Source organism: Schistocerca americana, chromosome 6 (genome assembly GCF_021461395.2).
Source record: "Schistocerca americana isolate TAMUIC-IGC-003095 chromosome 6, iqSchAmer2.1, whole genome shotgun sequence".
NCBI classification, from domain to species: Eukaryota; Metazoa; Arthropoda; class Insecta; order Orthoptera; family Acrididae; genus Schistocerca; species Schistocerca americana.
Window position 1 is genome coordinate 141,821,671 of NC_060124.1, and position 22,417 is coordinate 141,844,087.

At 38.7% G+C, this 22,417-nt stretch overlaps 1 protein-coding gene across 1 annotated transcript in view; it reads left to right on the forward strand.

Annotated features, from left to right (window-relative positions):
- Window positions 1–22,417, forward strand: part of LOC124620012 (collagen alpha-1(IX) chain-like) — a 301,640-nt gene that overhangs the window by 189,248 nt on the left and 89,975 nt on the right. The window contains exons 12-13 of the mRNA XM_047146677.1: window positions 7,163–7,333; window positions 19,068–19,245. Coding sequence (XP_047002633.1) covers window positions 7,163–7,333; window positions 19,068–19,245 — 349 coding nt within the window. The remainder of the gene's footprint in view (window positions 1–7,162; window positions 7,334–19,067; window positions 19,246–22,417) is intronic.

Consider the following 22,417-nt stretch of genomic DNA (forward strand, 5'->3'; position numbering starts at 1 on the left):
ATAACAAGCAATAACAATTTACCGTATTTACTCGAATCTAAGCCGCACTCGAATCTAAGCCGCACCTGAAAAATGAGACTCGAAATCAAGGAAAAAAAAATTCCCGAATCTAAGTCGCACCTGAAATTTGAGACTCGAAATTCAAGGGGAGAGAAAAGTTTATGGCCGCTCCTCCAAATCAAAACAAAGTTGGTCCATTGTAATATGAGACACAATTTAGGTCGAATGAATGACGATACAGCTACAGTAGTTTGGTTCGAGTCGTAAGCTTAGCAGTTAAGCTTTACCAGGTAGCCATTGCTATGTGTCAGGTGCTACGTCTGTATTTATATGGGTACCCTTCCTTCTTCACGTGCCTCGTCTCGTTTGAATTCATTGCTTGTTTTTCTTTGATCTGATAAGTGCCGTTCTCTTTGTTGTAGGTGCTTACGTCACTCTAAGCTGAAAATGCCTTATTGTACGGTGTCATTCGTTGTTTGTCGCATTCTGATGATGAGTGTTTACGACCTGTCGCTGATCATGGCATGGCTTGCTTTAGTGCGTGCTACTGCTGCTTACAATTAAAAAAAAAAAAGAGAGAGAGGAATCATCTCATTAGCGAAACAATGGCAAGAGACTGCCATTTTTTGTTACTTACACTGCTGCTTTCTTTGATAATGATCAACAAGAACCAAATAATAGACTGCGTATGGTAGAAGATAATCTGAACGAGAGTTTAGTGAAAATTTTCTCCGTTTGAAAATCTTTGCAGACATTCTGCACAGAAATTAGAGTCATCTTAGATTTAAAAATCTAGTCAATTGCCGTGCTTCATTTCTGACTGTATCACTATTAGGCATAAGAAAAATATGAATATAAACATGACATGATATGTATATTCTTCCGCGTTTGCTGTTGTCTCACTCTAGTTTCGTAGTTTATGAGGCAGACAGGATTTAAATGAGGTAGCTGCAAACATGAAACAATACATGGCAAAATGTTTATATTCGTATTATTCTTATGGTGAAGAGAACACTGCATCTAATTCACAATTCATAAAAGTTCCTATTAGCAACCATCTCTTCTCACAAGTAGGAAAAAATTCAGAATTTAGAGTTGGGCATATTGACAAACATGCCAAACAGTCTTGCCAGTGGTTTTTCGTAGTACATTGAAATGCTGCTATATTCAAAGATGAACAATATGGAATTTGTATTTACTTTAATGGATAATATATGAAAATGCAGTGGTTGAAACTTGGGGCAGAGAAAAATGCTCATCTTCCACCTCTTTTTTTTTAAATTTATTTACTGACACAGAGGTTTTGGCGCCAGTATTTATCTTATGTGCCTGCAAAGCATGCCTGTGTAGCACTACATATATTCAGTGATCTCCATACTCACTGCATATATTAGACGGCAGAAGTTCGTTGTGGTGGCACCTACCAACATTACTCACAACTTCCGCTTGCTTTGCACTCGATTCTAAGCCGCAGGCGGTTTTTTGGATTAAAAAAACTGGGAAAAAAAGTGCGGCTTAGATTCGAGTAAATACGGTAATGTGGCTGCATGCACTTTTGCAGTTACACAGCAAATCCACACAGAGTCAGTTATATTGTATTGTTTCTTCATCAATGATTCGATCTTTTACATTGCAGCTAGAGAGTATATTTTATGTGAAACTGAAGTGTATGCCTCATTTTACAGAGGTTATTCTTATCTGGATGAGTTGGAAAGAAAGATCTGACACAGCATGTATTCACATTAGATGAGAAGTAGCCTCAAAAAATTAAAGAGAGAATGAAAGATAGTAGATTTAAAGTATCCTACATGGGGAACCCCCCCCCCCCCCCAAAAAAAAAAAAAAAAAAAAAAAAAAAAAAAAAAAAAAAAAAAAAAAAGAATTATTTTTTTTAAAAGCTATATATTTTCAAATTGTTTCCAAAACAACCTTATCCCCTTCAAAATACTCTCTATTACAACCTATTAATCTCTGACAGTTGATCAATTGTCTGTCGACAGTCTGTGAGCACAAGCCCGAATTTTTTCAATGTTTTCATTTATACGGGTCATTGATGGATGTCCAAAATGAGGCTTATCATCAATTGACAAGTCACCATTTTTAAATCAAGCAAGCCTTTGATATATTTGAGTTTTTCCCTTGGCATCATCTTGGTAAGCTGTTTTCAACATTAAAACAGTTTCAGCGACATTTTTACCAAGTAGAAAACAAAATTTCACAGCTGCACCTTGTTTACTTAAACATACCATCATAAAAAATGAAAAAAAAGAATAATACAGCACTAGCAAAAACAGTCACTGCAGATGACCTGAACAAGCCAGGTCAACAACACAACCAGTACTGAACTGCAATCAGTTGTGTTATACACATGGCAGAAACGTGTACTACACTAGCTCCGCCCATGGTAATGTGTTTTTTTACCCGCTAGTATGTATATTCAATCACTCACAAATTTAGAACTCATTTTGAAGAAGCAGTTTCCATGGGGAACTACACTGGAAACGATTGTATATTTATGTGGAGGAAACAGCTGGGGAGCGTAAAAGTTATAAGATTGAGAAACAACTTGAAAATCACCACAGAAACCCATTTCCAGCAAATGAGGGTATGTAATAAGTGTAAGCACTCAATTTCATCACATATATTAATGTAGAATAATTCATTACAAGAAATGATACTTGTTGTGTCCGATACTGGGAGGTGACTGCTACAATGAATGGATGTGACCAGGTAGTCAAAAGGACAATAGAATTTCATTGCACAGTGCCTTAAGCAAGTGCAACAGAAAACAGCATCCAAACTAATGCAAGGTTTCCTCTAATGATAAGGCTGTGCACCAAATACAATGTCAGTTTCTTGAATGTGCAAGCTGTACCATTATGCTAACATAGCCACTGAGTTAAGTATACTCTCTATCCTAAAAGAGCAGCACTGGTGTAGCCAGGAAATATCCGTACATGGGCACAGTCCATGGCTGAAGCACTCGCGAAGACTTTGGACAAAGTATGCTAATACAGCCACTGAGTTAAATATACTCTCTATCCTAATAGAGTAACACTGGTGCAGCCAGGAAATGTCCGTACATGGGCACAGTCCATGGCTGAAGCACTCGTGAAGACTTTGGACACAGTATGCGAGGCTGTAGGCTCTGTCTGATGTGCACTGCACTACAGTAAATGGAACTCTTGAGTGTGGAACTGCTTTTGCGGTTGGCTCCTTGCCAAGAGAACCATAGCTCTGAGCTCCAGCCGTTGATTCACTGATGGGCAGCTGGGCGGCATCGCACAAAGCTGTCTGTTGAAAGAATACCAGGACATCATGATAATGTCATGTAGCTTGCACCTGTTGATGATACAGCATCCGCTCTGCTCCAAGGGGGAGACAGAGGTACCATTGGGGAGAATTGAACCTGAAAAACAAGAACCATGCAAGGTCATCACTGACAAAAGGGTGATCATGCCACAAAAGGTGGCACAACCTGAAGGAGCCAAGCTTGCAGTGAAACTTCCATGACCAGAGAATAGGGGTGATGGGGAATTCCAGCTGAAGTCCCATGGATGGTGCCCTGAAGAGAAGAGGCAGGCACTCTGCAAAGAGTAGGAGACCGTGGATGTTGCAGGACACAACCAAGATGAAAGATATCTGGGGCCATTGAGTAGGGCAGAGTGGCACGGAGCACAGTCCGGGGGAAGATACATTGCACACCACAATGGTGACTATTGGAGGGGAAACCGAGGATGTGATGTGAGTGTGACCCACATGAGAAGAAGCCCAGGAGAGAAGCAGGGCTACGAGGATGTTGGCTGAATGTTGGTAACAGGTACAAAGGATGGCCAAAACAAAGAAAATGTGTCCAGAAGGGACAAGATGTGGTCAGTGATGTTGACAGAGTGTGGTGTGACACCAACATTGGACAAGAAGGGGACTACATGAAGCGGACAGGTGCCAAGGGCACAGGAAGCACAAGAGAGGGAGTGTCAAGTGGGCTAGTAATGTGGAGGCCAGCAGTGAGGGTGCCATTGCACGTGGATAGGAAGAGGTGCTGTGACCAGTAGCAAGGGTGCTGGTGCTGCTGGAACTGAAAGAAGCTCCAGGGCTGACACAGAGGCTGCCAATGGCAAGGGTGCCAGTGGTGCTGGAACCTGAAGATGCCCTGGACACACTGGTGAGGGCATTGGTGGTGGTGGTGGAACCTGAAGAGGCACCAGGCCTGGCAGCGAGGGTGCTAGTGGCAAGGGCACCAGTGGTGCTGGAATCTGAAGAGATCCTGGACCCCAGTGCAAGGGCGCCAGTGATGCTGGAGCTTGAAGAGGCGCCAGGCTTGGCAGCGAGGATGCAAGTGGTGCTGGAGCCTGAGGAGTCACTGAGCCTGTGGAGGTGCTGGGGATGGAGGGGCACCAGTGGTGGTAGTTGGGCTGACAGTGATGGAGGGGCCACTGGGGCAAAGGATGCAGTGCAGAAGGCTGAGCTGTCTGGGGAGGCCCGAAGGCAATCGGTGGGGAATGCAGAGGCCTGAGGGAAGTATGTCAGCCATCTGAGGAAGGTTGGCCATGAATCCAAGGCACTGTTGAAATTTGGAGGAGTTAGAGACCACATTTTCCATAGCAGGACTGATGCAGCAGAGGGACAGGCGAGCTGCCAAAAAATAAACTCAGAGATATACTGTAAGAGCCAAACTTGAGGCCAAAGCTGTGATGACATGTCCCACAGTTAAAGTGAAGTTGCTGTTGCACTTTGAGCCAAACAATTAAAGGTGTGAACCAATTGCTGCATCAGCCACCCCGTGATTGTACAAACCAAGACAGAGACAGTTCCAGTGCTGGATCAACTATGACAGATGAACATATGATAGTAGGCAAGTGGATTGACAGAGGGTGTCCTGCACAGTAACTGAGTCATGTAATGTCCAAGATTGACAGTGGCTCAACTGAAATTCGATGCACAGCCTATCTGCCCCAGAATTCACAATGGCAAAATCAACAAATGCCGAGCTATCCGTAACTACCAGTAACGAGCTGTTTCATGTGACACAGGTAGTTACCTCCAAATGAAAATGGAATAGCGAACAGACCACACATCAATCCATATCCATGGAGTACACTAAGATGCAAGAAATGTACACACTGCGTCAAGTCGTTACTCACATGAAAGGGCTCCCAATAAATACAGTAAAGCAATAGGAGCAGAACGGCACAGTTAATAGCAAAGGCACATAACTCAGCAAACATTTAACAAATGAAATAATCTGCACTATCACTAGACAGAGGCAAGTCAAAATAAGTAATAATATGGCATATAATCATGAAACATGACAGAGCAAAAATTGTGCACACGCAAATGAAGAGCTGAGCAGTCTGACCTAAGAGCCAATCGTAAATAACTGTATTGCACAAAAGCAATGTCTCTCACAGAAAATTATGTTAACAAAGAATTTGATAGTGTGAAAGATAAAATGACCTCTTGTAACCCAGAAGCAACAGATAGTGTAGCTCGTTAGCTACAATGCCACTGGATCTAAGGAAGGAGGACACAAATGCAAGTAAGCTAAACAGCTGACAATGTCTAGTCTGAGTCTGAATGTGGAGCAGAACCATGAAAAGTACTGTGTGGAAGACAGAGAGAAGGCTACCAAGTTGAGCACAGATGCAGGGAACAAAATCCTGGAACTAAAACAGTCTTTGCTTAAAGTTTACCCTTGTTGTTAAAATTGAGTGAGGTGTTTCAGAAAACAAATTTTTACCACAGTGCCACTGTTGAATCTCATTGTGGGAGATTCATATTACAATGAATAAATGCGCATGGGTAGTCAAAAGAACAATAGAACTGTATTGCACATTACCTTCTACATCTACATCTATACTCCGCGAGCCACCTTACGGTGTGTGGCGGAGGGTACTTATTGTACCACTATCTGATCCCCCCTTCCCTGTTCCATTCACGAATTGTGCGTGGGAAGAACGACTGCTTGTAAGTCTCCGTATTTGCTCTAATTTCTCGAATCTTTTCGTTGTGATCATTACGCGAGATATATGTGGGCGGTAGTAATATGTTGCCCATCTCTTCCCGGAATGTGCTCTCTCGTAATTTCGATAATTTAAGCAAGTATAACAGAAAACAGCTTCCAAAGTTATACAAATCAAAGATTATCCTGATCTGATAAGGCTTGACACCAAATACAGTGACAATTTTCTGAATGTATGAGCTGTACCATTATGCTAATGAAGCCACTGAGTTAAGTACACTATCCATCTTAATAGAGCAGCACTGACGTGTTCAGGTAATGTCCATAAATGGGCATTGTTTGTGATTGAAATACTCATAAAGACTCAATGGTTTGGATGAAGTGGGCGAGGCTGCAGGCTTTGACATGTGTGCGCTGCACTGTGGTGAGTGGAACTCTGATTGTGGGACCACATGGGCAGATTGTGGGACCACGTGAGCAATTAGCTCCTGATCCAGAGAATTGTAACTGTGAACTTCCACTGTCGACTGAAGTGAGTGGCTGGGCAGTGTCCAGTGGAGGAATACCATGAAATCAAGATAACGTCACATGGCTCAAAGAGGCAAGCTAATATTGGCAATAACAGCACTGTATCCAGTGAATGTGGCACCACCAGATACTGCAACAGCTGCTGCAGGTGCAATGTGCTGTGGGTGAGTTGCAGGGATCATGTTAGGGCGGCAACACAATGCCTCTGCTATGTGATTGTTAGCTGGATCAAAAGGTGTCAGCCACAGTTACTACAGTACCAACATGTGTACTCATTAATTTACACTAGATCATTAAACTGTTTGTCGTTTCCCTGCCTTCCACAAGCCTTGGTAGCAAAAAGTAATACCAGTTTAATATTCAGAGTTTGTTGTTTAATTAGTGTTGTGCTCTAATTATCTATGTTCTATTAACAGTGAATGCAGCACATTCATTTTCAGTGTCACCTATGTCTGTAGATTGGTAAGACTTACAGATTACAGGCAGTGACACTTCTTGAAGGGCACATGATTATTTCTTATGTTCTTTTTACTTTTTCATTTCTTTAATGATACATTGTTTGGATAGTTCACTGATAGTAACCTTTGACAGACTCCACATAAATGACACATTAACATCTCTTCAATGCTGTAAACTGTAGTTTTTCTGATGATCATTATTGTATTTTACCAGGGCTCTCCAGGCCCAGAAGGTCCAGAAGGACCACAAGGATTAAGAGGATTTCCTGGGGAACAAGGTCCACCAGGGCCCCCTGGCAGAGATGGCACCAGTGGTGAGAAAGGTTTAAAGGGTGACCGTGGAGATACCGGGCCGCAAGGTTTGCGAGGGCTTCCAGGACCTGTGGTGAGTGACATAAGTGTCTCATTGATGTAATTCTAAATCGTCGGCAACAAAGATTGATGGTGATGTGCAGATTTAGCTTGAAATGTAATGAACAACCTCAGAAATAATAAAATAATATGTCATCATAAATCACAAAAGAAGATTTAATGAAAAAAAAACACCAAAACAAAATTACACTCAAATGAAGAAGCAAAAGACTTTCTGCATTCACGTTATTACACTTTCAAAAAAATTAAGAAAGCACACTCATCTGCAGATGAGTAATGGGAGGTACAAAGTCACACTTAAAAGATCATAACAGAGAATGTATCAATATGGGAAATGTTCTATAAGAATATTGTCAAACAAAGTATGATAGAGCAAGATGTAATGACAGGTACGATACTGGACTTCTATTTTGAAGGAAAGATGTTTGACCCATGGTCCAGCTACTGTATTTTGATTTCATTTTCCTGTGGGTGCCATATATCACTTCAGGTGAATGCTGGGGTAGTTCTTTTAGGATGGCCAATCTGAAGTATTGCTCTCTCTCTCCAATGGTCTCAATATTAATGGAAGGTCCTCTTGACTAACTTTCTATTAATGTATTATACTGAGAATGGTTTTCATTGACAGCCATGAATAACAGAACATATTTCTCCAAATTATGTGATATTTCTTTCATGAAGGATTGACATTTATGGCCTTGAACTCATTACACATAACATCTTTAAGTTGGTCAGTCATTAACTGCCTGTTTTAGTGCATAATTGCCAGTTTGCCACTGGCTGACATTCAGTGTATGTGATACATTGGCACCTTCATTTTGATACTGTCCATTGATTAATCCATCACCTATTAACTAAGTCACAAAATTGTTGAATGTTTGAATGGAAATGCCTGTGATCTGCTTATTCAAAGAAAGAACAGGGTGTGTTATTTGGCTGTGGCAGGCAACACAAAATACTGAGGTTTGGCAAGTGCATATGTTGTTTCTGTTTTCTATTTCTATCAACATTTACATGTTTTTCTTCTTTCCTTGTTTTCTTTTCCTTTTTAAATTTATATACTCACTTAGATGATACAGTTTATCATGTGTAGGTGTAATCTCAATTAATTACAGTATTGTATTGATCACAATATTGTAAAATGCCATGTAAGGAATATGTAAATCATAAAAAACAGTATGCAAAGGATAGACTGTTACTCAACACCACCTCTGTGTGATAAGTAGTAATGTATGCATATTGTTGCTATCCCATCCTGGATATTCAATTGTTTACATAAAAAAGGCTGATTTCTTGTGACCCATTGAAAGAATTTTTGGAACACTAACACACATTATTACATAGTTTTCAACTCTTTGCAACCCTTTGACAAATATAATATGAGATATTATCCTCGTGGCAAAAACTTACAGTGTATACAGTATTGTGACAGTAGTTACTCCCTTAGATTTTGCAGTGTTTCTGGACTCTTTTGTGAGCTTCTACATTATATGTGTGGAAGCCTTCACATTAACGTCAATTTTGTTATTTCTTAGCTGCAATATTTTAATGGTGTATGCTTTTCACTGAATTCATACATAAATTCTGCCTTGTATGATGTCTATCTATTTGCCAGTATTTATTGGTAAGAAACAGTTATAGTTAAAGTGTTTGAATATTTTGTGTGACTTTTGACAATATGTAAGAAAGTCAAATAAGGGTAATTGGGGATATCCATTAAAAATTGGGTGTTGAGGAGGGAGAGTGTCTTCATGTTATTTTGAATTACTGTCAGAATGTGTATAGCAATTGTTAGAACATAATTTCAGTTACATTATTTAGATACCTCAGAAGTTTTACAAAATAAAAATGACATTATTATGAAAAGGATAGTTGCTACTCACCATAGAGCGGAGATGTTAAGTCGCAGATAGGCACAACAAAGAGACTGTCACAAAATAAGCTTCCTGTCACAAAATAAGCTTTCGGCCAACAAGGTTTCTGTCAAAAATAGATGACAGACTGCAAACGCAATTCCCACACACACATGACCACAGTCTCTTGCAGCTGAAGCCAGACTATGAGCAGCAGCAGCAGTGAATGATGGGAGAGGCAACTTGGTGGGGGCAAGGAGGAGGCTGGGGTAGGGATGGGGAGGGATAGCAGGATAGGGTTGGGGAACGGTGACGTGCTGCTTGGGAGCATGCAGGGATGAAGTGGAGAGAGGGTAGGGCAGCTAGGTGTAGTCAAGAGGTTAGTCGGAGGGCGGGAGGTAGGGGGTAGCAGAAAAGGAGAGAAATAAGAAGACTGGGTGCATTGGTGGAATAGAGAGCTGTGTAGTGTTAGAATGGGAACAGGGAAGGGGATAGATAGATGAGGACAATGACTAACAAAGTTTGAGGCTAGGAGGGTTACAGGAATGTAGGATATATTGTAGGAAGAGTTGCCACCTGCACAATTCAGACTTTCCATTGTTTAAAAATGAAATTGTTTTGTCTTGCCATTGTCCCTCACATATTAGTTCAAATTTTTTTGTTATGGGAGAACAGGGAAAGGAAGTGAAGAGTGCACATGTTATTTGTATTGTATGTGCAGATACAACAATAATATTGACAAAAAATTTTACTGTTTATTATTTCACGTATTTTGCTGTAAAAAGTAAAAAAAGTGTATATTTGTGTGTGTGTGTGTGGGGGGGGGGGGGGGGGATCTGCATGTGCATATAAACAGATTTCACAACTAATTCACACCTTTGTCCATCTGGGCTCATTCCAGTTACTACCTCCTTCTCATCTAATTCACTCACTGGAATGTATTTTTCTTCACTGTTATCAGTAAAGAAAAGCTGACTGCATGATTACTGATGTTCTCGTCATTCCCAGGCTTTGTTTTGGCTAGAAATCTATTTTTTGCTATTCTCTCATAACAATGCCTCATACATTCCAAAAAATTGACCTGGCGAAAATCTCATCCATAAAGTCAGATCTCTCATGAATTATAAGGGGCATACAAATGAAAACCGAACACCCACCACACTGGGACCATGGAATGGGTCCATTCTAAAATAATCACCACAGACATTAAGACATTTAATCCAATAGGAGACAAGATGATCAAGTCCTGTTTTTTAGAAAGTGATAGGCCACCGATGGATCCACAGTCATGGCCTCTCTTGCACTCCCCCATCTGTCTGAAACCAGTGTCCATTTATATCTTTCTTCTGGATGCCAAACATGTGAATATCACCCAGTGACAGATGAGGGATGTGAGGAGGTGTTACAGTGATTCCCAACCAAACTGCTGAAGCAGCCTTCATCCATTTGGCAGTAGGGAGAGGAAGGGGGGGGGGGGGGGGGGGGGGGGTATTATCATGCAACAGGATTCTTCAGTCTGATAGCATTCCTGGACGTTTTGACTTTGTGGTGCATTACAGTTTCTGCAAAGTGTCTTCATATTGCTACTCAATGATGGTGGTTCCACGCTCTAGGAACTCGATGAGCAGAGGCCTCCTTGCAGTTGAAGAACAAAATCATCAAGATCTTACCCGAACTTGTATGAACAGCTTTGGATTTCTTTGGCACGGGAGCTGTGAGCTGCTTCCACTGTTGGGTTTGCCATTTGCCCTTGGGGTCGAAATGGTGTCACCATATTTTGTGCCCTGTGATGATATGGGATAGAAACACATGCCCTTCCTATTGATACCGAAACAGATGACTCATACTTGATGTCTTTTTGTCCATCTTTTGTCCTCCCATCAGGTGATGCAGCACCCAGTGAATGCAAATATTGTGGTAATGCAAGTAGTCGTCGATGATCGCATGCAGAGAGCCATGGCTAATGCTGCCCAGAACATAAATTTCATTCTCTGTGATTCATCAGTCTCCATGGATAAGGCTATCAATCCATGCCATCACATCAGGGGTAATGGCTCAGTGGGCCTTTCCTGGTTGCAGATCATCTTGCAGTGATATGTGTCCTTCTTGAAATTTCCTCTACCACTCATGAACACACATCAGACACATGCAATGTTTTCTGTGCACAGCAGACATGCAACGATGAATTTTGCGTACTCCAGTACGATCAGCAACCAGAAAATGAAACACATCTCTCATCTCTTCTTTGTTTGCCTCCCTGTCAACAGCTGGACAAGCATACTAGAGCAGTCCAACAACAACCAAGGTCATAACCCATCAACTCCCTGCACCTGTGATGTGGCAGTGTGCCATTCCCCCTCCACAGCTTGTGAAGGTCCATTCTTCTTGTGGGGCCATCTGTAATGCAGACTACATATTATGGCAGGTCATCGGTTTTCATTTGAATGCTTTTATATTTACTTTTTCAGTCTCCAGCACTGTTTTCATCTGAGGAAAATGATACAAACCATATAAAAAACAGATATTATAGTTCACTAGCTGTTTCTGAATTTCTGTAGGAGAAGGAGAACAGTATGTGGGAATGTGCATGTCAAATTGTAGGGGACTATCTGAACAAGGCATAGTCAGCAAAAATCTAAAGAAAAGTGAGTCTGCATTCATGAGGAAGAATGGTTTGTTGTGTGTGAAGTAGATGGACATGAGAGATGTTCTCTGTTTTTCAAGTCATTACAGAATGACAGGTAGAGGTTCACAGCAAAATAAGGATGATTAAGAAGAAAAAAAGCTGATGTCATTCTAGTCTACAGTTTCAACATAACAGATGTATACAGAAATGATCAGCTCATATCATACTGTCCCTTCTAGAGAAGTCAAATGAAATGGTGGAAGAACGTATTTTTCGACCTTTGCTTAATGGAAATCCTGACCACTTTCACCTTGTATCCAAGAACAAGAAATACTCAGGACAAAAGCTACCATTCGGCAAATATTCTATTGGCATCAGGTGAGAGGTTTCTAAGAAAAAGCGTTATAGAATAACATCCTGCTACTTACCAAAATATATATAGCTACAGGCAGAAAACAGGCATTTTGCTGACGGAATCCTTCCACTGAAAAGAAGGTGCATCTTACAAGTGTGTAGAGGAGTGAATAAAAAAACACCATTTCCCTATGGAAAGACATTGAACTTTAAATAAAGCTTGTTTGCTAAATTTGCAGTAAATGTGTTTGTATTTGTAACTAGTTTACAGGAAAACCTTCATACTTGCAAAATATGTTTCCATTTTTGTACATAAGGTAATAAGAATGAAATAGCAGGTAACTGAAGACATGTCAAAAATGTCTAGGATTCAGTGATGTTCGTGAAACTTTATGTAAGGTGGATCTGCTATCTGGTGATGCCCCACAAACTTGTATGAAACAACTGCAGACTACAAAATGTGACAAAGTTCAGAATAATTTTGTAGGGCTTGCCACTTTTGTGGTTGACCATTTTTTCCTGCTGAAGTCTACATCTACATATTCACCGACATCTACACCGATACTCTGCAATCCACCTTATGGCATGTGACAGAGGGTACCCTGTACCACTACTAGTCATTTCCTTTTCTGTTTCACTTGCAAATAGAATGAGGGAAAAACTACTGTCTGTATGCTATGATCCATAATTTCTTGTATCTTATATTTGTGGTCTTTAGACACAATGTATGTTGGAGGCAACAGAATCATTCTGCAGTTAGCTTCAATTGACAATTCTCTAAATTTTCTCAATACTGTTCCTCAAAAAGAATGTTACCTTCCCTCCAGGGATTTCCATTTGAGTTCCTGAAACATCTCCGTAACACTTGCATTTTGTTCAAACCTACCACAAAAAATCTAGCTGCCCATCTAAATTGCTTCAGTGTCTTCCTGTAATCTGACCTGGTACAGATTGTAATGATGCTTTATTCTTGAACGTTACTTAAATTAACTTAACTTGGCCTGGAGCTCATTTGATGAAATAATATGACAGTTTCCAGCTTCTCAAAATTTATTGACAACTGAACTGCATACTTGTCACGTTAACAAAACACTGACTGATACTTCACAGATCTCTTTGACTGACTGACGAAACAAAAACTCAAAAACTAACTTGAGGCCTCACTGCATCGCTTTGTATAGAATTTTAACAATAAATTTCAAAATAACCCATTATTAATTTTGTGCAATTTTGATGTTACAATTAAAATTTACAAAACGTAAAGAAACTGATGTTATAGCCAAATAAGGTATAAAATACAGTATCATATTACATACATTTTTTAGTATTATCTGTAGTTTTAAATATAAAAAATCAGTCTGAACTTTAATTACAATAACTTCTCTTGTATTATTTTAGTTACATAATTAATCACAGTTTGGATTTGGTTACTAACATTAAATGATAGTACAAATCTCATACTTTATCCGTAAAATTTACAAATAAGGCATCAAATTCTGAAAATCGGAAAGTTGTGTGGTGTAAACAATTGGAGAGTTAATTAGAAATGTAATTACAAAAGATATCAATTACAGAGGAGGACATAAAAATAGATAACAAATGAAAATACATCATTTAGTCATAATTTTTAAGGCATTTCTCAAGATAATGAGATTATCTCTGTCAACCCACCAATCAACTGCAGTTAAGATAATTAGAGGTGCCAGACACTTATGCTAATGTTTCCACAGCCTCTTAACATTTGTTACTAAATATCTCTTACTTCAACTTCTCAGCTAGGTTTTTGATTTGGAACCTGTACATAATTTTGTTAATGACAACAATCCATAGACAATTACTATAATACACATCCTTCCAGAACATTCTATACATGTTTACTAATAATAAACTGTGTTTTGGCAAACTGAATTGAACAATACATCCAAAACACACACAAAAGTCTCCAGGAAGCACTGAATCTTCCAAAAACCAGCCGGTTGCATAAAAAAAAGGTGGTATCAGACATTTCATATGAATCTAGGGGGAGGATGTACGGTTATAAGATCACAAACACTTCAACAATACTGAAGAATAGGTTGTACTAGTGTCCTACATATGGTCTCCCTTACAAATGAACCACACTTTCATAGAATTCTCCCAATAAACTGAAGTCAACTATTCACCTTTCCTTCTACAGTCCTCACATGCTTGCTCCATTTCATATCGCTTTGCAACATTATGCCCACGTATTTAAATGACATGACTGTGCCAAGCAGGACACTGCTAATGCTGTATCTGAACATTACAGGTTTCTTTTTCGTGCTTATCTGCAATACCTTACATTTTTCTAAATTTAGAGCTAGCTGCCATTCATCACATCAACTCAAAATTTTGTCTTAGTCATTTTGCATCCTCCTACAGTCACTCACTGACTACACCTTACAGTACACCACAGCATCATCAGCAAAGAACTTCCCACTCTGTATGCCAAATCATTTATGGATATAGAGAATAACAGCAGTCCTATCGTACTTTCCTGGAGCACCCCTGATGATTCCATTGTCTCTGTTGAAAATTCTTTGTTGTGGACAACATACTGGGTTCTGTAACTTAAGAAGTCTTTGAGAACTCATGTATCTGTGAACCTGTTCTACATGCTCGTACTTTCCTTAACAGCCTTCAATGGAGTGCTGTGTTAAATGCTTTCCGGGAATCTAGAAATATGGAATCTGTCTGTTGCCATTCACCCATAGTTCACAATAAATCTTGTGAAGAAAAGGGCAAGCTGGGTTTCGCTAGAGTGAAGCTTCCTAAAACTGTGCCGATTCATGGACATAAGCTTCTCAGTCTCAAGAAAATTTATTATATTTGAACTGAGAAAATGTACAAGGATTCTGCAGCAAACCAATGTTAGGAATATTTCTGTGTAATTTTGTGGGTCTGTCCTTTTGCCCTTCATCTACACAGAAACCAGCTGCACTTTTTTCCACTCACTTGGGACTTTGTGCTGGGTGAGAGATTCTCATAGATAATTCTCTATGAAATACAAAATTGTTAAATTAGGAGTAAAGTTAACTGCTCACTGTATTGATGGGGTGATGAGTGTTTGACAAGCACATAAACAGTAGTGGCCCCATAGCTAAATGTCTGAAAGCTTAGACATGATTTCAGTCTCCTTTTTGTGACTGCCAACTGCTCAGCACCTCTCCTGTGTGGTGTGTGGTCATATTTATCTCTTCCAGTATTTGCATGCTACCAATAGAATACAGTCTTTGTTATCCCCATTAGGCAGAGTGCCACCACACAAATTTCCACAGTGTCTTGTGTGGGAAATGTTAGGTCAGTATTTGAACCCAATCAAAATTATGTGTTATGTGTTGAATCTGTGACACTTCTGTGCAGGTGATGTAGTTTAAAGATGGAGGAGGGGGTTTATAAGCAAACTGCAATTATCCGTGTTTTCTGAAATTGTCACAGTAATGTTTGCCTCTATCAACCCCTGAGTAAATGGAAAAAGTAGTTCTGCATCTTTAAATACATATATAGTAGTCTTGTGTGACCAAAACAGTGGTTTCAAATTATTATAACTGATTGGAATATTTTTGCTATCCTCAAAAAAATGTCTGCTCTCCCTACATTGAAAAAGATAAAAATCCAATAATTTTGTAGTAAGGATACCTGAGGTCAAACTTTGCAATAAACAAATTTTTTTGTCATTCAAGAACGGAATGTGTTTTTTCTGGAACAAATTTTTTCAAATCTCACAATAAATGATGTTAATTGTACAGTTGATTGTTCTTTTGTAGCAAACTGGCCATGGTAAACATATGCTCAGTATTGCATTCCATCCAAATGTTAAATCACACTTTCAGATTGTTTACGGAAAACTGAAATTTGGTCAGTGATGAATAAAACAAATAAATTGAGCAAACTTTTTAAACAAGTACTCATAACAATTAAGTAGTAATGAAAAAACAAATTTATTGTTTCACACAAGAATATGTCCTTAATCTAGCATACTAACCTTCAAATTGGACATTTAGACAGCCTGTGCTTGCATATTGTGCAAGAAACAATTTTGTAATAATTCAACATTACCTATTTCTGCCTCATATTTCTCTCACTAGTTACATATGAATAAATTATCCGAGCTCTTCCATGAAGGAAAAAAAATACGTTTACTCTAGATGACACCAACTTACTCTGGTTTTGATCCCAAAAAAAGAAGAGTAAGTTAGGAAAAGGTCAGCCCTTAATATTGCTTTCTACAGAAATTCTTTAACACCTTTCTGCAATGAGTTATGATGTTAATAGGCTTCACTCTTCATTTTCACATTTTACTTTACATCATTTTTAAAATCTGCAGTGTACTACACAACACTGATTACTTTAAGGATTGTACCTGACATCTGCCATCACTTGAGATTGAATACTGTCAAAGAGCACCAAACACAGACTACATGGTCATGGTTGTCAGATCATTTTAATGAAATATAGGACATGAAGATCCAAAAATATTAATCAGAGTTCTGTGAGCCAAGATACAGTAGATCAAACAATATAAGCTAAAATTTGGTGGTATATCGTTTTATTATTTAAAACATAAGTGTTGTATAAATATTGTGCACAGAGATATCAATAATTTTCTTGAATTTTTCTTTATATTTTTATGAAGAGCTAACATTATCAATTATCTGTGCTTGCATTTAAATGTAATCATAAAATTTGGAGCAAGATACATTCTTGAAATTGTATTTAAGTGACACAATATCCTTCACTAAGCCAATATTCAATCTATTTTATTTCATTTATTTTGTGTTCTGGTGATCCATTTTTTGAGTCAGCTTTATAAATTTGTTGTATTTATAACAGCATAGTTTGTGGTATTATGTAACTAGTAATAATCAATTTCATATTAATGTATGTACAGGTTTTATTATATAAAAATAAAGTATTTAATTATGCTTATAATAACTAAGCATGCACACAAAAAAGAATATGGGGATGTGTTTGATTGTTACAGGTACATGGATGCTCTGTGTTATAGATCAGGAATTCCTTTATAGTGTAAACTGGCCATTGCAATAGAAAGTGCGATGAGGTTTCCTTACAGCAAGAGCTCATCATCCACTAGGCACATAACTTGTGAAGGAGAACACTAAAAATCTCTTAACAATTGAAACTAGTCCCTTTCAGTACCATATTCAGCTCTTTATGGTGATAGTATATGTCTCCTTCTAGTATCAAGACTGTGGTACAAACAGAGTAGTAGGCCTACTCTACTATTTTCAGCAATTATAAATAAAAACCTTCATACTTGCTGTCACTGAAGATCTAACCCAAATGATAATAGATTTTGTTGTAAAAACTGATTTAAAATACATAACTTGTCACAATACATAACATCATCAGTCGAACACCCTTTTCACTCAATAACTCAGTAGAACTTGGTACATCAATTACACACATTTTTAAGTTAATAATCATCTAGTCAAAACCTTTTAAATCTAAAAATGAACATACAGTAGATGACTGTACATAGACCACACATTTATCACACATGGAGAAAGCATCTTTAACAAAATTAGGCAGTGATGGTTCTCCATAGACTTGATACTTCCAAACCTCAGTGTGAGTGTAGCAGAGGTTAAAAGGAGGGCATATACAGGGTTTTCTGGATGTTTGGTAACCTTATGTATAGAGGATGAAGGACCACAGGCCAACTCACTTTGTTGCCAAACAGATATGCAGGAACATATTATCATGACAAATTTGGATTGCTGCCAATCTCTTCTTCAGTCTCACTTCCATAATGGCTACTCAGTGTACCATTTGCTATTGATGGTGTAGATGTATTTCCTAAAATCTTGGCAAGTAATGCCCTTGTCATCCAATAAAAGACTGAGGCCTTGGAGTGGGGATGTAATATTATTTTACTGACGGATTCTCCATTTCCAGATGATGAACATATGCTTATATTGCACTACCTGCAAGTATACTATGTTTGATTTTCAATCCTCAGATTGACTAAGGATCCCTTTTTTTATTTCCTCTTTTGTTTGTGCCAGTGATATGCATATCTAAAAAATGCAAAGTCACACTGTGGTCAGAAAGGAAGGAAGGAAGTGTGGGGTTTAATGTCTCGTCAACATCGAAATAATTAAAGAGGGAGGGAGCAGAAGCTCAGAATATTTCAGGGATTGGAAAGGATAATGGCTGTGCCCTTTCAAAGAACCCATCCACACATTTGCTTGGAGTGATTTAGCGAAATCACAGAAAAAAAACCTAAATCTGGGTGGCTGGACGTAGAATTGAACCATCACCCTCCCTAAGTGAGTTCTGTGTGCTAACCGCTCCACAAACTTGCTTGGTACTGTGGTTGATATTCCACATTAAACTGTAGGCTTCACTATAACTGTATTGACAATCCAGTTCCAAAATTGGAGGAAGGAAAGGTCATGCCATTTCCAATAGGATCAGGCACTGTGACATTCAAACCTTAAGCTTGAAGACCACTTAAGTTTTAGTATTTTTTTCATATGTTAATGATTAATATATTTGCTTTAAGCTGTAATAAATCACTAGGCATCAGAGTTTTCATCCTGTTTGTAATGTTCTAATAACATAATGCAGTTTCTTTTATGAATTTAATGGTACTTTAATTCAGCACACATTTGTGTTGTATTCAGGCATCAATACTCAAGACAATATTAAAACCTTACCAGTTCTTGAAATTGTTTTGACTGAATTTCTAGTTTCACCTTGTTTTTAGTAAATTTGTTTGAACACAGGTTGTTATTATTAAATGAGTAAACAAAATTGTGGGCCCAATTTGCTGTAGCACTTGTAACCCTTCTTTTAATTAAAATATATGCAGAGGTAAATGCAACTGCTTTCACTGGAAGTCATCAGCTTACCTCAATATATTGTTATAGGGAGCACCTGGTGCACCAGGTGTACCTGGAACTTCTGTGTCATCTGGAAGTACCATTCCAGGACCTCCAGGTGCACCCGGCTTACCAGGAGAATCTGGCTTACCGGGTATTCCAGGGGAGAAAGGAGACAAGGGTGCACAAGGGGACCAAGGGGAACGTGGCTTGCCCGGTGAAAAAGGTTAGCACTCTTTTTTGTATGTTGCATCATTCAACTAAGCCCCTTTATTGATCACAAATAATACAAATTCCTTGTGCTCAGTAGTATTTTGGTTCATTACTCATAAGTATTAATGTTGATGATCATTCACTTTGTATTGTCCATACTCATAATTACAGAGTATTATTTTGGTAACTTTTTCATTTCATTTTAAATCAAGATGCCTCTAATAAGTATATGTGTTAGTACTTTTTTCTGATTTTCATTTTTTTTAAAAAAGTTATAAAGACATGTAAGTAGAGCAGCAATAGCATTGTCCACACATATGGTGATTTACTGAGCGTGAGAACTAACAACTGCCATTGAAAACGTGTGGCAGGTTTAATAAACCATTGTTCCAGCAGATCAGTTGGAACACACAGAATTCGTACAGCACAGCTATATTTCCCGTTAGTGATTTCATTTGGAGGTCCAGAATGCAGTGGCTGGCTTTTCTTTCATGGTCAGTAGTGTCTTCAATCTAGGCTTTGAAACAGTCTGTTCCAACTCCTCCTTGTTCCAATAGTCACCAAAAAATTTGAGAAGAGTTTAAGCAAAGAGGGTGACATTAACAGTCACTGTATACAGCTTGTAGTCTAGCTGTTAATCATGTGAAATGATGAGATGAAAATCCATGACTTAGATTTTTCTAATTTGTTGTGATTTTTGGAACCGCTGTAAACTGAATATTATGAAGAAATATACCTTGTTATTTAGTTGCAGTTTGGCCATAATCTGTCAACATCTCATAGGTGTTAATGATGAAAACACTAGAACATCCAATGAGTGTCACAATTTTTTTGTGTTCATTCTAAGCTGCTAGACCATCATATTCTTCCCTTCAATAAATTCACTTAAATCAGCATATTTAATTTTAAGAATAATAATTACAACAGAAGTTTGCTGGCATCACACAAGAGATGCAACAGTAGTAAGTTCGCGTGGGAGCTTTGTTCTTTTTAAAGGGTCGAGCCCCTCCATGCCCACACCCATGTGGCGACTATTTCAAAAGATCTACTGTCACCTCCGTATTTGTTAGTTACTACTTGATGACTTCATGGGATGCGGGGCCATGATGTTGGCTGTGCAGTGCCAAGGCAAATGCCAAGGGAGATAAACTTCTGTGATGGTCTGATCGGGTAGTAAGACCAGTAGTGATTTTCTTGTCATCTGCGACAGATCATTCAAGGTTAACGAGGTTGCTAGTTTCAGGAATTTTGCAATGCTCAGTCCCATTGTCAGGTCATCATAAAGAGTGTCAGTCCTTTCGAGTAGGGGTATTGCAGGGCTGGGCACCAGCTGCAGCATCTGTACCTGTAACATGCCAAGGTCATCATATAAGTGGCCGAGTGATCATAAATCAACCACTGTGTAAGGGTTTTGGTTGGATTTGTTTGTGTTTAGTGTGCAATATGGTTTCCTTGCATTGCAGGTTGGTCAGCTAGTTTACACCTGGTAGTGCCAGTTAATTTCGCTGTGCTGCAGAGGTTCATCAGCATTTGTCATGTTTGTTTGTTGGTGTTATCCATAAGTTTTTAATTGTCCCCAAGTAGTAGTGTTTTTGGCCAGTTGTGTTTCCACCTATGCTTGTGATCATAGTTACCTAGGTTAAGGATAAAGGATTGTTGGAGTGTCTTGTTTTCTTGTACAGTCATGTGGCAAGTTTTTTGAATACCTCCATGAGAGTTTCAAGGTGGTATTCACTGTGAAGGTCCACGCTGCATGTGTATTGTGGAGCATTGCTTGTTGTACATAGGACTTTGTTCTGTATGATCTGCAGGTGGTGCAGATGTGTTAGAGCTGCATACCCCCACACTGGAGCTGCATTCATCATCAGTGGTCTAATTAGTGTTGTGACACCCTCCTATATCTTGACTCCCTCTTATTCAGTGTGTTTTGCGTGTTGAGCATGGTGTAAAGCCTGACTGGAGTATACATGAAAAATGTGTAATATATAATATTGTATTATTAGTTGATAGTTGTTCAAGCCTTGAAATTATTTACCTCCTCATCTTCTTTGAAGACAATGTTACGGTGTCGAGCTTGCTGTGCTTAAATTTCTTGCTTCTCCAAAGTGTTACAGGTACTGGTTATGCAGATAGGTAAATCAGGTGAAACAAAGGACTAATAAGTGGCATTGACTTCATTCCATAGGAATTAATATAGTTCATGTCATTATTGAACTAAACAGAAATCCACATCCTCTCTGTATCGTTGACGGGAAAAGACAGAAAGTACAAAATTGATTTTACAAACATATGAAATTTAGTGTTGTTCATGTTTTCTCACTAGCTTCACAGGCTTGACTACTGTGGGCATACCACATTTAATCTTTGCTGTAAACTACTTAGGCAAATGAATGCACAAAGAATGGACAGAAAGAAATAAAATGTGTACCCATGTAGGTAAACCAGCATAAGTTGTAATACAACTGTCCCCCTACTGTGTACTGGTATGCTCCAAAGTTACTGGATGACAGTATACATTAGCAGTGCCCTTTCTACATAAAATCATGACATATTAAAATTTATTTTCAGTTATAACTTATGTTGTATCTTTAGCCTTCCCTGGACTTAAACTATTTTTATTGATGGACAGTCTTATTTTAATGTATACCCTAGACATGCCAGATCTCTGTTATTTTACATTTTTATTTACATATTCTGAGAGTTTAATTTTTCAAGTCCATGCCGTAATGAAGGGCATGTTCATAGCTAGAGTCCATGGCTCCATCATTATGGAGGAACTGCTACATGCATCTTGCAGGGCATGCACCTCATAAGCTTGTTGGTGCAACATGGCTAGGTTTGCTTTCACCTACTCTTAGATAATAATGAATTTCATTTCATCAAAATGTCCACAGTGTGTATAGACATGTGCGTGATTGAGAGATTCCAATGTTGCAACGGAAAGGCCCACCATTTCCGACCTGTGGTACTGGAACCACATTGTGCGTCATATATTTCAGTGTCCAAGACCAGTCTGTACATTCAGCATCATGTCAGTATCTCACAAAATTTCATGTAAGTCCATAAATGCTTTCACCTTATATGGTCCCTTGTAGCTTCTAGCATTCCCCACTGCTACAGATTAACAGAAAACATTTGGCTCATTGTAAGCACCCACTGCTTTGTTCACTACAACACACGTAAGT